The sequence below is a fragment of the Pseudophryne corroboree genome, chromosome 10 (assembly GCF_028390025.1).
Source record: "Pseudophryne corroboree isolate aPseCor3 chromosome 10, aPseCor3.hap2, whole genome shotgun sequence".
NCBI classification, from domain to species: Eukaryota; Metazoa; Chordata; class Amphibia; order Anura; family Myobatrachidae; genus Pseudophryne; species Pseudophryne corroboree.
The window spans coordinates 38,840,415-38,855,514 of NC_086453.1; the positions used below are offsets into that span (position 1 = coordinate 38,840,415).

At 44.3% G+C, this 15,100-nt stretch overlaps 1 protein-coding gene across 4 annotated transcripts in view; it reads left to right on the top strand.

Moving 5' to 3' along the window:
• Nucleotides 1-15,100, top strand: part of CD22 (CD22 molecule) — a 182,523-nt gene that overhangs the window by 53,862 nt on the left and 113,561 nt on the right. For all 4 annotated transcript variants that reach the window (XM_063942307.1, XM_063942308.1, XM_063942305.1 and 1 more), the window contains exons 2-3: nucleotides 8,040-8,104; nucleotides 14,410-14,796. In XM_063942307.1, the coding sequence (XP_063798377.1) occupies nucleotides 8,040-8,104; nucleotides 14,410-14,796 (452 nt within the window). The remainder of the gene's footprint in view (nucleotides 1-8,039; nucleotides 8,105-14,409; nucleotides 14,797-15,100) is intronic.

Consider the following 15,100-nt stretch of genomic DNA (forward strand, 5'->3'; position numbering starts at 1 on the left):
TATTAAAATTAAACAGTGCACACTTTTGCTGCAGGAGTGCCACTGCCAGTGTGACTGACCAGTGACCTGACCACACTGACCACCAGTATAGTTAGTAGTATACTTATATTGTGATTGCCTGAAAAAGTTAAACACTCGTCGTGTGACTTCACTTGTGTGTTTTTTTTTTTTTTATTCTATAAAAATAAAACTCATTCTGCTGACAGACAGTGTCCAGCAGGTCCGTCATTATATAATATATAATATATACCTGTCCGGCTGCAGTAGTGATATATATATATTTTTTATATCATTTATCATCCAGTCGCAGCAGACACAGTACGGTAGTTCACGGCTGTGGCTACCTCTGTGTCTCTGCACTCGGCAGGCAGTCCGTCCATAATTGTAATACCACCTAACCGTGGATTTTTTTCATTCTTCTTTATACATACATAGTTACATAGACATCTTCTCTTTATCAACCAGTCTATATTAGCTGCAGACACAGTACAGTACGGTAGTTCACGGCTGTGGCTACCTCTGTGTCTGCACTCGGCAGGCAGTCCGTCCATAATTGTATACCACCTAACCGTGGTTTTTTTTCATTCTTCTTTATACATACATAGTTAAATAGACATCTTCTCTTTATCAACCAGTCTATATTAGCTGCAGACACAGTACAGTACGGTAGTTCACGGCTGTGGCTACCTCTGTGTCTGCACTCGGCAGGCAGTCCGTCCATAATTGTATACCACCTAACCGTGGTTTTTTTTCATTCTTCTTTATACATACATAGTTACATAGACATCTTCTCTTTATCAACCAGTCTATATTAGCTGCAGACACAGTACAGTACGGTAGTTCACGGCTGTGGCTACCTCTGTGTCTGCACTCGGCAGGCAGTCCGTCCATAATTGTATACCACCTAACCGTGGATTTTTTTTCAGTCTTCTTTATACATACATAGTTACATAGACATCTTCTCTTTATCAACCAGTCTATATTAGCTGCAGACACAGTACAGTACGGTAGTTCACGGCTGTGGCTACCTCTGTGTCTGCAGACGGCAGGCAGTCCATAATTGTATACTAGTATCCATCTCCATTGTTTACCTGAGGTGCCTTTTAGTTGTGCCTATTAAAATATGGAGAACAAAAATGTTGAGGTTCCAAAATTAGGGAAAGATCAAGATCCACTTCCACCTCGTGCTGAAGCTGCTGCCACTAGTCATGGCCGAGACGATGAAATGCCAGCAACGTCGTCTGCCAAGGCCGATGCCCAATGTCATAGTACAGAGCATGTCAAATCCAAAACACCAAATATCAGAAAAAAAAGGACTCCAAAACCTAAAATAAAATTGTCGGAGGAGAAGCGTAAACTTGCCAATATGCCATTTACCACACGGAGTGGCAAGGAACGGCTGAGGCCCTGGCCTATGTTCATGGCTAGTGGTTCAGCTTCACATGAGGATGGAAGCACTCAGCCTCTCGCTAGAAAAATGAAAAGACTCAAGCTGGCAAAAGCAGCACAGCAAAGAACTGTGCATTCTTCGAAATCCCAAATCCACAAGGAGAGTCCAATTGTGTCGGTTGCGATGCCTGACCTTCCCAACACTGGACGTGAAGAGCATGCGCCTTCCACCATTTGCACGCCCCCTGCAAGTGCTGGAAGGAGCACCCGCAGTCCAGTTCCTGATAGTCAGATTGAAGATGTCAGTGTTGAAGTACACCAGGATGAGGAGGATATGGGTGTTGCTGGCGCTGGGGAGGAAATTGACCAGGAGGATTCTGATGGTGAGGTGGTTTGTTTAAGTCAGGCACCCGGGGAGACACCTGTTGTCCGTGGGAGGAATATGGCCGTTGACATGCCAGGTGAAAATACCAAAAAAATCAGCTCTTCGGTGTGGAGGTATTTCACCAGAAATGCGGACAACAGGTGTCAAGCCGTGTGTTCCCTTTGTCAAGCTGTAATAAGTAGGGGTAAGGACGTTAACCACCTCGGAACATCCTCCCTTATACGTCACCTGCAGCGCATTCATAATAAGTCAGTGACAAGTTCAAAAACTTTGGGTGACAGCGGAAGCAGTCCACTGACCAGTAAATCCCTTCCTCTTGTAACCAAGCTCACGCAAACCACCCCACCAACTCCCTCAGTGTCAATTTCCTCCTTCCCCAGGAATGCCAATAGTCCTGCAGGCCATGTCACTGGCAATTCTGACGAGTCCTCTCCTGCCTGGGATTCCTCCGATGCATCCTTGCGTGTAACGCCTACTGCTGCTGGCGCTGCTGTTGTTGCCGCTGGGAGTCGATGGTCATCCCAGAGGGGAAGTCGTAAGCCCACTTGTACTACTTCCAGTAAGCAATTGACTGTTCAACAGTCCTTTGCGAGGAAGATGAAATATCACAGCAGTCATCCTACTGCAAAGCGGATAACTGAGGCCTTGACAACTATGTTGGTGTTAGACGTGCGTCCGGTATCCGCCGTTAGTTCACAGGGAACTAGACAATTTATTGAGGCAGTGTGCCCCCGTTACCAAATACCATCTAGGTTCCACTTCTCTAGGCAGGCGATACCGAGAATGTACACGGACGTCAGAAAAAGACTCACCAGTGTCCTAAAAAATGCAGTTGTACCCAATGTCCACTTAACCACGGACATGTGGACAAGTGGAGCAGGGCAGGGTCAGGACTATATGACTGTGACAGCCCACTGGGTAGATGTATGGACTCCCGCCGCAAGAACAGCAGCGGCGGCACCAGTAGCAGCATCTCGCAAACGCCAACTCTTTCCTAGGCAGGCTACGCTTTGTATCACCGCTTTCCAGAATACGCACACAGCTGAAAACCTCTTACGGCAACTGAGGAAGATCATCGCGGAATGGCTTACCCCAATTGGACTCTCCTGTGGATTTGTGGCATCGGACAACGCCAGCAATATTGTGTGTGCATTAAATATGGGCAAATTCCAGCACGTCCCATGTTTTGCACATACCTTGAATTTGGTGGTGCAGAATTTTTTAAAAAACGACAGGGGCGTGCAAGAGATGCTGTCGGTGGCCAGAAGAATTGCGGGACACTTTCGGCGTACAGGCACCACGTACAGAAGACTGGAGCACCACCAAAAACTACTGAACCTGCCCTGCCATCATCTGAAGCAAGAAGTGGTAACGAGGTGGAATTCAACCCTCTATATGCTTCAGAGGTTGGAGGAGCAGCAAAAGGCCATTCAAGCCTATACAATTGAGCACGATATAGGAGGTGGAATGCACCTGTCTCAAGTGCAGTGGAGAATGATTTCAACGTTGTGCAAGGTTCTGATGCCCTTTGAACTTGCCACACGTGAAGTCAGTTCAGACACTGCCAGCCTGAGTCTGGTCATTCCCCTCATCAGGCTTTTGCAGAAGAAGCTGGAGGCATTGAAGAAGGAGCTAAAAGGGAGCGATTCCGCTAGGCATGTGGGACTTGTGGATGCAGCCCTTAATTCGCTTAACAAGGATTCACGGGTGGTCAATCTGTTGAAATCAGAGCACTACATTTTGGCCACCGTGCTCGATCCTAGATTTAAAGCCTACCTTGGATCTCTCTTTCCGGCAGACACAAGTCTGCTGGGGTTGAAAGACCTGCTGGTGACAAAATTGTCAAGTCAAGCGGAACGCGACCTGTCAACATCTCCTCCTTCACATTATCCCGCAACTGGGGGTGCGAGGAAAAGGCTCAGAATTCCGAGCCCACCCGCTGGCGGTGATGCAGGGCAGTCTGGAGCGACTGCTGATGCTGACATCTGGTCCGGACTGAAGGACCTGACAACGATTACGGACATGTCGTCTACTGTCACTGCATATGATTCTCTCAACATTGATAGAATGGTGGAGGATTATATGAGTGACCGCATCCAAGTAGGCACGTCACACAGTCCGTACTTATACTGGCAGGAAAAAGAGGCAATTTGGAGGCCCTTGCACAAACTGGCTTTATTCTACCTAAGTTGCCCTCCCACAAGTGTGTACTCCGAAAGAGTGTTTAGTGCCGCCGCTCACCTTGTCAGCAATCGGCGTACGAGGTTACATCCAGAAAATGTGGAGAAGATGATGTTCATTAAAATGAATTATAATCAATTCCTCCGCGGAGACATTGACCAGCAGCAATTGCCTCCACAAAGTACACAGGGAGCTGAGATGGTGGATTCCAGTGGGGACGAATTGATAATCTGTGAGGAGGGGGATGTACACGGTGATATATCGGAGGGTGAAGATGAGGTGGACATCTTGCCTCTGTAGAGCCAGTTTGTGCAAGGAGAGATTAATTGCTTCTTTTTTGGGGGGGGTCCAAACCAACCCGTCATATCAGTCACAGTCGTGTGGCAGACCCTGTCACTGAAATGATGGGTTGGTTAAAGTGTGCATGTCCTGTTTTGTTTATACAACATAAGGGTGGGTGGGAGGGCCCAAGGACAATTCCATCTTGCACCTCTTTTTTCTTTTCTTTTTCTTTGCATCATGTGCTGATTGGGGAGGGTTTTTTGGAAGGGACATCCTGCGTGACACTGCAGTGCCACTCCTAGATGGGCCCGGTGTTTGTGTCGGCCACTAGGGTCGCTAATCTTACTCACACAGTCAGCTACCTCATTGCGCCTCTTTTTTTCTTTGCGTCATGTGCTGTTTGGGGAGGGTTTTTTGGAAGGGACATCCTGCGTGACACTGCAGTGCCACTCCTAGATGGGCCCGGTGTTTGTGTCGGCCACTAGGGTCGCTAATCTTACTCACACAGCTACCTCATTGCGCCTCTTTTTTTCTTTGCGTCATGTGCTGTTTGGGGAGGGTTTTTTGGAAGGGACATCCTGCGTGACACTGCAGTGCCACTCCTAGATGGGCCCGGTGTTTGTGTCGGCCACTAGGGTCGCTAATCTTACTCACACAGCTACCTCATTGCGCCTCTTTTTTTCTTTGCGTCATGTGCTGTTTGGGGAGGGTTTTTTGGAAGGGACATCCTGCGTGACACTGCAGTGCCACTCCTAGATGGGCCCGGTGTTTGTGTCGGCCACTAGGGTCGCTAATCTTACTCACACAGCTACCTCATTGCGCCTCTTTTTTTCTTTGCGTCATGTGCTGTTTGGGGAGGGTTTTTTGGAAGGGACATCCTGCGTGACACTGCAGTGCCACTCCTAGATGGGCCCGGTGTTTGTGTCGGCCACTAGGGTCGCTAATCTTACTCACACCGCTACCTCATTGCGCCTCTTTTTTTCTTTGCGTCATGTGCTGTTTGGGGAGGGTTTTTTGGAAGGGCCATCCTGCGTGACACTGCAGTGCCACTCCTAGATGGGCCCGGTGTTTGTGTCGGCCACTAGGGTCGCTAATCTTACTCACACAGCTACCTCATTGCGCCTCTTTTTTTCTTTGCGTCATGTGCTGTTTGGGGAGGGTTTTTTGGAAGGGACATCCTGCGTGACACTGCAGTGCCACTCCTAGATGGGCCCGGTGTTTGTGTCGGCCACTAGGGTCGCTTATCTTACTCACACAGCGACCTCGGTGCAAATTTTAGGACTAAAAATAATATTGTGAGGTGTGAGGTATTCAGAATAGACTGAAAATGAGTGTAAATTATGGTTTTTGAGGTTAATAATACTTTGGGATCAAAATGACCCCCAAATTCTATGATTTAAGCTGTTTTTTAGTGTTTTTTTAAAAAAACACCCGAATCCAAAACACACCCGAATCCGACAAAAAAAATTCGGTGAGGTTTTGCCAAAACGCGTTCGAACCCAAAACACGGCCGCGGAACCGAACCCAAAACCAAAACACAAAACCCGAAAAATTTCAGGCGCTCATCTCTAGTTGTGACCACACCAGATCTTAAATATCACAAGAATAATATATGTTTATATGGTTATATGTTTTAAATAAATATTTTACAATTGAGAATGGTGTGGAACAATTAATTGGCTCTATAGCGCGACCTCTTTCTTATTCAATCCTTAGAAGTCTTTGCTAAATTAGCAAAAACTGTTTAGGATCAAATCGCATGCTAGGATCCGCCCAGCGCAGGCAAGGCCGCCCAGCATGTATGGCTCCTCCCAACGACGCGATCGCAATTCAATTGTGATTGCATCACAGAAACCATAGTTAGATGTTGACCCCTGCCCATGCAGCCAGTCTGCGTAGGCAGGCGCACCGCCGCTATGTTTACTATCATAAAAAACGCAGGTGACATCATCAGGTCGCCCCAAAAATGGCCATGACATGCCTCCGTTACCTGCTCCACTCTCCCCCCAATGCAGCAACGTCGCCCCCCCACCCCCAACAACCGCCGCCTGTCAATCATCCGGACAGCAATCGCATTAAGACAGATCGTGCACATGCACAGATGGATGAAAATCAGCCATTTGCAATTTTTGCCCATCTGTGCCCAACTTAGAATAAACCTCTGTGACCGCTGATGCAGCAATTTTTGTAAATTTTGTCCTTGTCTTGCAATGTTCTTTACTGTAAGTACCTTTTGTTCATTCTTATTCTGTTAATGTTCTTTGTAAGGCGCTGCAGACTCCTTGTGGCGCCTTATAAATAAAGGATAATAATAATTGTGTGACAAATGTGGTAAAACGGTTATAAGCACCTGTTCCAATGTATTTGCTGTAACTTTGATGTACCCAATATGGGCTGTATTCCGGACAGAATACAATATAAGAGTGCCGCCGGGTGGGAAAGACCAGCAAGGAATCTAATGACATCTATGCTGCGCCATTCTAGACATGCACAGGACTAATGAGTACTGTAACTATGTGTCATGTGCTCTGATTGGCTACAGGTTTGGGTCAGTCCATTTAATTTATTGCAAAAGCATCTGTTCCCTCTTTGAAATAATAAGTGCAGTATGTTCCCTGATTTTTTTTTTTATTATTTTCAGATTTTGCCCCCCCAATATTTAGAGGTTTTTTTAATTATTATTTATTGCCAGTTATTTATATAGTGCACATATATTCCACAGCGCATTACAGAAACTATTTACCCATTCACATCAGTTCCTGCTCCAGTGGAGCTTACAATCTATGCAGTAGCGGATCTTGGTACGGGCACACGGTAATTTTGCCCGGGGTGCCGCCGCCGTGGCAAGATCCGCTACTGGTAGTGCCCCCCCCCCCCCTCCTCCACCCGTGCCGGTACTGCTGCACCGCACGGCATTGTAGGAGCGGCACTTAGACACTAGGGGTCATGATTGACTTCTAGTGTCTATGGGAGAGATGTCATGACGTCTCTCCCATAGATCAGAGGAGCGGCGCCAGCGGCCAGAGACGGAGGGCAGCAGCAGTCGGGAATCTGGAACGGAGATGGTAAGTATTCATTTTTTTTATTTCTAAAAGCCACAGAAACGGGGGCAATACTACTGGGGGCACAAACTGGGGTAATACAACTGGGTGCACAAACAGGGGCAGTACTATTGGGGGCACATTGACCACGACCTATTATGACGCCCCGCCCCTATTTTTGCCCGGGGCGCCACAAGGGCTAGATCCGGCTCTGAATCTATGATCCCTACCAAATGCACAAACACATATACACACTAGGATTAATAAATTATCAGGAGCCACTTAACCTACAAGTATGTTTTTGGATTGTGGGAGGAAACTGGAGTACCCAGGGAAAACCCACTCAAGTATGTGGAGAATATACAAACTCCACACAGTTAGGGATATGGTGGGAAACGAACCCAGGACATGTGTTGCTAACCAATACACCAATCGTGGTGCCCCAATTCAAGAAATTAATTCAGGTCTTAAAAAAATATTTCACAAATCATAAAACATTCGCTCACAGACATACCAGTAAACTACTGTATTTTTTAGGTTTTGCAGACATGATTACAACTGATCCTGCACTCGCTCTTGTCTCCCATGTAAGGAAAGCGCTCAGTCTGTCCCAGTATCATAAAATATATAAATAACAGAAATGTTTTTACAGAAAATGCTGCGAAATTTAGCAACATTTTTATTGCTCATTTAAATGTCCTTTAAATAGTTATATATTAATTATTGATCTTAACAATTTGCATTTCCAAATTTTTCTTTAGGATAATGGACAATGTCCTAATTTGGGGGATAAGGATTTACATATGCCTACTCTTGTTGCACGGAGGTAAGTTGAACTACTGTATAGTATTTTTAAAGTGATGTGATTTAAAGATAGATAGATAGATAGATAGATAGATAGATAGATAGATAGAGTTTCACTTATGCATATTTATGGGGGACAAACAGTTATCTATATTAGAATTACAGTAGTTTATATTTGAGCAAAGAAGAAATGTAAGTGTTCATTTAAGTTTGAAAGACAATAGTTTGTTTTACTTAGATATCTGATCAGAATTAATACATTTACGTCTCTGCCGAAGTGTAGGCATTTTACAGAATACTTGGAAATTCTAAATAAATATATTATACTGTAAGAAACAGAATTATTCTATGACAAAAAGCCTGTCAGGAGGAGGTAACTAAAATGTATGTGCCCTACTGCCCTACAAAAGGGCCCTCTATACACCATCACCCACCACAACGGGGGTCATTCCGAGTTGATCGCTCGCTAGCTAGATTTAGCAGCTGTGCAAACACTATGCCGCCGCCCACTGGGAGTGTATTTTAGCTTAGCAGAAGTGAGAACAGTTGTATCGCAGAGCGGCTGCAAAAAATGTTTGTGTAGTTTCAGAGTAGCTAAAAACCTACTCAGCGCTTGTGATCACTTTAGACTAGAGATGTGCACCGGTCATTTTTCGGGTTTTGTATTTTGGTTTTGTATTCAGTTCCGCGGCCATGTTTTGGATTCGGACGCGTTTTGGCAAAACCTCCCTAAACATTTTTTGTCGGATTCGGGTGTGTTTTGGATTTGGCTGTTTTTTTTTTCCAAAGAACCCTCAAAAACCGCTTAAATCATAGAATTTGGGGGTAATTTTGATCCCATAGTATTATTAACCTCAGTAACCATAATTTCCACTAATTTCCAGTCTATTCTGAACACCTCACACCTCACAGTATTATTTTTAGTTCTAAAATTTGCACCGAGGTCGCTGGATGACTAAGCTAAGCGACCCAAGTGGCCGGCACAAACACCTGGCCCATCTAGGTGTGGCACTGCAGTGTCAGGCAGGATGGCACTTAAAAAAATTGGCCCCCAACATCACAGGATGCAAAGATAAATTAAAGAAAAAAGAGGTGCAAGATGGAATTGTCCTTGAGCCCTCCCACACACCCTTATGTTGTATAAACAGGACATGCACACTTTAATAAACCCATCATTTCAGTGACAGGGTCTGCCACACGACTGTGGCTGAAATGACTGGTTGGTTTGGGCCCCCACCAAAAAAGAAGCAATCAATCTCTCCTTGCACAAACTGGCTCTACAGAGGCAAGATGTCCACCTCCTCCTCATCTTCCGATTCCTCACCCCTTTCACTGTGTACATCCTCCTCCTCACAGATTATTAATTCGTCCCCACTGGAATCCACCATCTCAGGTCCCTGTGTACTTTCTGGAGGCAATTGCTGCTGGTGAATGTCTCCACGGAGGAATTGATTATAATTCATTTTGATGAACATCATCATCTCCACATTTTCTAGAAGTAACCTCGTACGTCGATTGCTGACAAGGTGAGCGGCTACACTAAACACTCTTTCGGAGCACACACTGGAGGGGGGGAAACTTAGGTAAAATAAAGCCAGTTTTTTGCAAGGGCCTCCAAATTGCCTCTTTTTCCTGCCAGTATACGTACGGACTGTCTGACGTGCCTACTTGAATGCGGTCACTCATATAATCCTCCACCATTCTTTCAATGGTGAGAGAATCATATGCAGTGACAGTAGACGACATGTCAGTAATCGTTGGCCGGTCCTTCAGTCCGGACCAGATGTCAGCACTCGCTCCAGACTGCCCTGCATCACCGCCAGCGGATGGGCTCGGAATTCTTAGCCTTTTCCTCGCAGCCCCAGTTGCGGGAGAATGTGAAGGAGGGGCTGTTGACGGGTCACGTTCCGCTTGAGTTGACAAGTGTCACACCAGCAGGTCTTTGAACATCTGCAGACTTGTGTCTGCTGGAAAGAGAGATACAACGTAGGCTTTAAACCTAGGATCGAGCACGGTGGGCAAAATGTAGTGCTCTGATTTCAACAGATTGACCACCCGTGAATCCTGGTTAAGCGAATTAAGGGCTCCATCCACAAGTCCCACATGCCAAGCGGAATCGCTCCGTTTTCTCTCCTCCTTCAATCTCTCCAGCTTCTTCTGCAAAAGCCTGATGAGGGGAATGACCTGACTCAGGCTGGCAGTGTCTGAACTGACTTCACGTGTGGCAAGTTCAAAGGGTTGTAGAACCTTGCTCAACGTTGAAATCATTCTTCACTGCGCTTGAGTCAGGTGCATTCCCCCTCCTTTGCCTATATTGTAGGTAGATGTATAGGCTTGAATGGCATTTTGCTGCTCCAACATCCTCTGAAGCATATAGAGGGTTGAATTCCACCTTGTTACCACCTCTTGCTTCAGCTGATGGTGGGGTAGGTTCAGGAGTGTTTGCTGGTGCTCCAGTCTACGGCACGCGGTGGCTGAATGCCGAAAGTGGCCCGCAATTCTTCGGGCAACTGACAGCATCTCTTGCACGCCCCTGTTGTTTTTAAAAAAATTCTGCACCACCAAATTCAATGTATGTGCAAAACATGGGACATGCTGGAATTTGCCCACATGTAATGCACGCACAATATTGGTGGCGTTGTCCGATGTCACAAATCCCCAGGAGAGTCCAATTGGGTAAGCCATTCTGCGATGATGTTCCTTAGTTTCTGTAAGAGGTTGTCAGCTTTGTGCCTCTTATGGAAAGCGGTGATACAAAGCGTAGCCTGCCTAGGAACGATTTGGCGTTTGCCAGATGCTACTACTGGTGCCGCCGCTGCTGTTCTTGCTGCGGGAGGCAATACATCTACCCAGTGGGCTGTAACAGTCATATAGTCCTGAGTCTGCCCTGCTCCACTTATCCACATGTCCGTGGTTAAGTGGACATTGGGTACATCTGCATTTTTTAGGACACTGGTGACTCTTTTTCTGACGTCTGTGTACATTCTCTGTATCGCCTGCCTAGAGAAATGGAACCTAGATGGTATTTGGTACTGGAGACACAGTACAGGTTGAGTCTCCCTTATCCAAAATGCTTGGGACCAGAGGTATTTTGGATATCGGATTTTTCTGTATTTTGGAATAATTGCATACAATAATGAGATATCATGGTGATGGGACCTAAATCTAAGCACAGAATTAATTTATGTTTCATATACACCTTATACACACAGCCTGAAGGTCATTTTAACCAATATTTTTTATAACTTTGTGCATTAAACAAAGTGTGTGTACATTCACACAATTCATTTATCTTTCATATACACCTTATACACACAGCCTGAAGGTAATTTAATACAATATTTTTAATAACTGTGTGTATTAAACAAAGTTTGTGTACAATGAGCCATCAGAAAACAAAGTTTTCACTATCTCACTCTCACTCAAAAAAGTCCGTATTTCGGAATATTCCGTATTTCGGAATATTTGGATATGGGATACTCAACCTGTACCTCAAACAATTCTGTAATTCCCTGTGAATTAACGGTGGATACCAGACACACGTGTAACACCAACGCAGCTGCCAAGACCTGAGTTATCCGCTTTGCAGCAGGATGACTGCTGTAATATTTCATCTTACTGCAAAGGACTGTTGGACAGTCAATTGCTTACTGGAAGTAGTACAAGTGATCTTCCGACTTCCCCTCTGGGATGACGATTGACTCCCAGCAGCAACAACAGCAGCGCCAGCAGCAGTAGGCGTTACACTCAAGGATGCATCGGAGGAATCCCAGGCAGGAGAGGACTCGTCAGACTTGTCAGTGACATGGCCTGCAGGACTATTGGTTTTCCTGTCTAATGAGGAAATTTACACTGAGGGAGTTGGTGGTGTGGTTGGCAGAAGCTTGGTTACAAGAGGAAGGGATTTAGTGGTCAGTGGACTGCTTCCGCTGTCATCCAAAATTTTTGAACTTGTCACTGACTTATGATGAATGCGCTGCAGTTGACGTATAAGGGAGGATGTTCCGAGGTGGTTAACGTCCTTACCCCTACTTATTACAGCTTGACAAAGACAACACACGGCTTGACACCTGTTGTCCGCATTTGTGTTGAAATAATTCCACACCGAAGAGGTGATTTTTTTTTGTATTTTGACCTGGCATGTCAATGGCCATATTCGTCCCACGGACAACAGGTGTCTCCCCGGGTGCCTGACTTAAACAAACCACCTCACCATCAGAATCCTCCTTGTCAATTTCCTCCCCAGCGCCAGCAACACCCATATCCTCATCCTGGTGTACTTCAACAGTGACATCTTCAATTTGACTATCAGGAACTGGACTGCGGGTGCTCCTTCCAGCACTTGCAGGGTGCGTGCAAATGGTGGAAGGCGCCACCTCTTCCCATCCAGTGTTGGGAAGGTCAGGCATCGCAACTGACATAATTGGACTCTCCTTGGGGATTTGTGATTTTGAAGAACGCACAGTTCTTTGCTGTGCTTTTGCCAGCTTAAGTCTTTTCATTTTTCTAGCGGGAGGATGAGTGCTTCCACTCCGTGTCGTAAATGGCATATTGGCAAGTTTACGCTTCTCCTCAGACGCTTTTAATTTAGATTTTTGGGTCATTTTACTGAACTTTGGTTTTTTGGATATTACATGCTCTCTACTATGATATTGGGCATCGGCCTTGGCAGACAACTTTGATGGCATTTCATCGTCTCGGCCATGACTAGTGGCAGCAGCTTCAACACGAGGTGGAAGTGGATCTTGATCTTTCCCTATTTTACCCTCCACATTTTTATTCTCCATTTTTTATGTGTGGAGTTATTTGCCAGTAATATATCAATAGCAATGGCCTACTGTACTGTACTATATATGTATACTGTTGGTCACCAAAATGCTGCACTGTAATACTATATATACTGCTCACAAAATGCTGCACAGATATGGAATGGATAAGTGCACTCAGTGACACAGATATGCAAGATACAGCAATGGCCTACTGTACACAACTATGGGGGTAATTCCAAGTTGATCGCAGCGGGATTTTTGATAGCAATTGGGCAAAACCATGTGCACTGCAGGGGAGGCAGATATAACATTTGCAGAGAGAGTTAGATTAGTTAGATTCCCTAGATTCTTGCATACTACAGAGTCAGACAAGGAGCTACTGTTTAGAAGGCCTGGACTGTAGACTTTGTCGGTCATATATATTTTTAATATATATTTTTCAGCAAAGACAAATGCCAACACCAACACTGCTAGAATCCAAATCAAATGAATTTCAACCCTTTTGCGCTTATGAAAAGCCCTTGCAAGTCTGTAGCACCCAGTCAGCATAGTAACACTTGTAGCATAAGCAATAAAACCAATCAGATAAAACATTTTTTATATTTATGAGTACTGATGTGGTGTTTTATGGGGATGAGATGTGCTATTATATAGTGGGGCACAACTGTAGAACTGACATCAAGCTATGGGGTATATTTTCCAACCACGTGGTAAGCAAATGGCTTCAGAATTACATTCAAAGCAAGCCTGATTTAGCATTTATTTCTGTGGTTTGACATCCCACTGATTAGTAAATACACCTTAATTTCTCTTTATAATAGAGACAATAGTACTAACATTTACATCCTACCTGCAGTACATTTCTTTTTTTTTTTATTAAATAGACACACACACACACACACACACACACACACACACACACACACATGCAGAGCTAGATTATTTCATTCCATGGCATACAATTGTACCAAAAATATCTAGAGATTTGCAAAAACTGCAATGATGACAAAGGACACCAGATGGCGTAATAGCGACACACACAGATCATTACTGCGCATGTGCAATGCTGGTTTCCCATGCTTGTTTCTCTGGCTTAGGAATTTGGGAAGTGACGATGTGCACTCACTGGGGAGAGCATAATATTGTATATCAACCATGAACCTCAGAGTATATTCTGTTGACTCACCGTGGTGTTGACTGTATAAAAAAAATGAATGAATGGATGACTGAGTAAATTAATCTGATATAAACAAAATGTAATTTGTGTATTGCTTTGTGTTGCACTAAACAAATCCTATTTTGCATAAAGCACACATCTTAAGTATTCATGCAGGTTAAAAGCCCTATAGCATTAAAAACAAAACAAAAAAATCACAACAAAAAAATTTATATTAAATTGAGATGGACGGAAATTGAAACTTATAGCTATAATTATAAGATTCATTTCTGTTATCTTATTCATGTTGCAGGGACTGACTGCATTATTTTATGTTACAAAAATAAATTAAACTAAAAATTTATATGAATTATTAAATCTGTGTTTATACTCGTTCCTTAGGCTCAGGTTACTATTATTCCGAAGATATTGAGTTTGTGAAAGTTTTACAGAGTGTGAAAGCCTGGCGTGGCTCTTGTGTCCTGTTACCATGTACAATTACTTACCAAGGAGCAGTTAACAATTACACATGGTATCATAATCCAGTGTACGATGACCAAGTAAAGGATTTTATAGGGAAAATTGCTTACAATAGCCTCAACAATACAGAGCTTGACAGTTTATTTGAGAACAATGTGGAATATAAGGGAATGAAAGAGAAGGATTGCACCATACTGATAAAAAACCTGAAGAATGAACACAGCGGGCAGTACAGGCTGAGGCTGGTTAAGAGCGGAAACCCTGGTTTTAAGTGGATGTCAAAGACATATGTTAACGTCACAGTATCAGGTAAGTGACGGATGTCTGTATAACAGCTGCTTCCTTACTAGAGTCCAACACTGGCCAATCTGCTTTACTGAGATTATTATTATTATTATTATTATTATTATTATCATCATCAACGAGGACAAAAGAAAGACATAGGGGTATATGCAATTGCGGTCGAATTCCCGAAATTGTCGAATTTCGGGTATTTTTCGCCAAAAAAAAAAAATTCGTCAATGCAATTCAGTGCTTTCCGTCAAAAAAACGGACTTTCAAAATTCGACTTTTTGAAATTCGACTTTTTGCAAATTCGACTTTTCTGCAATGA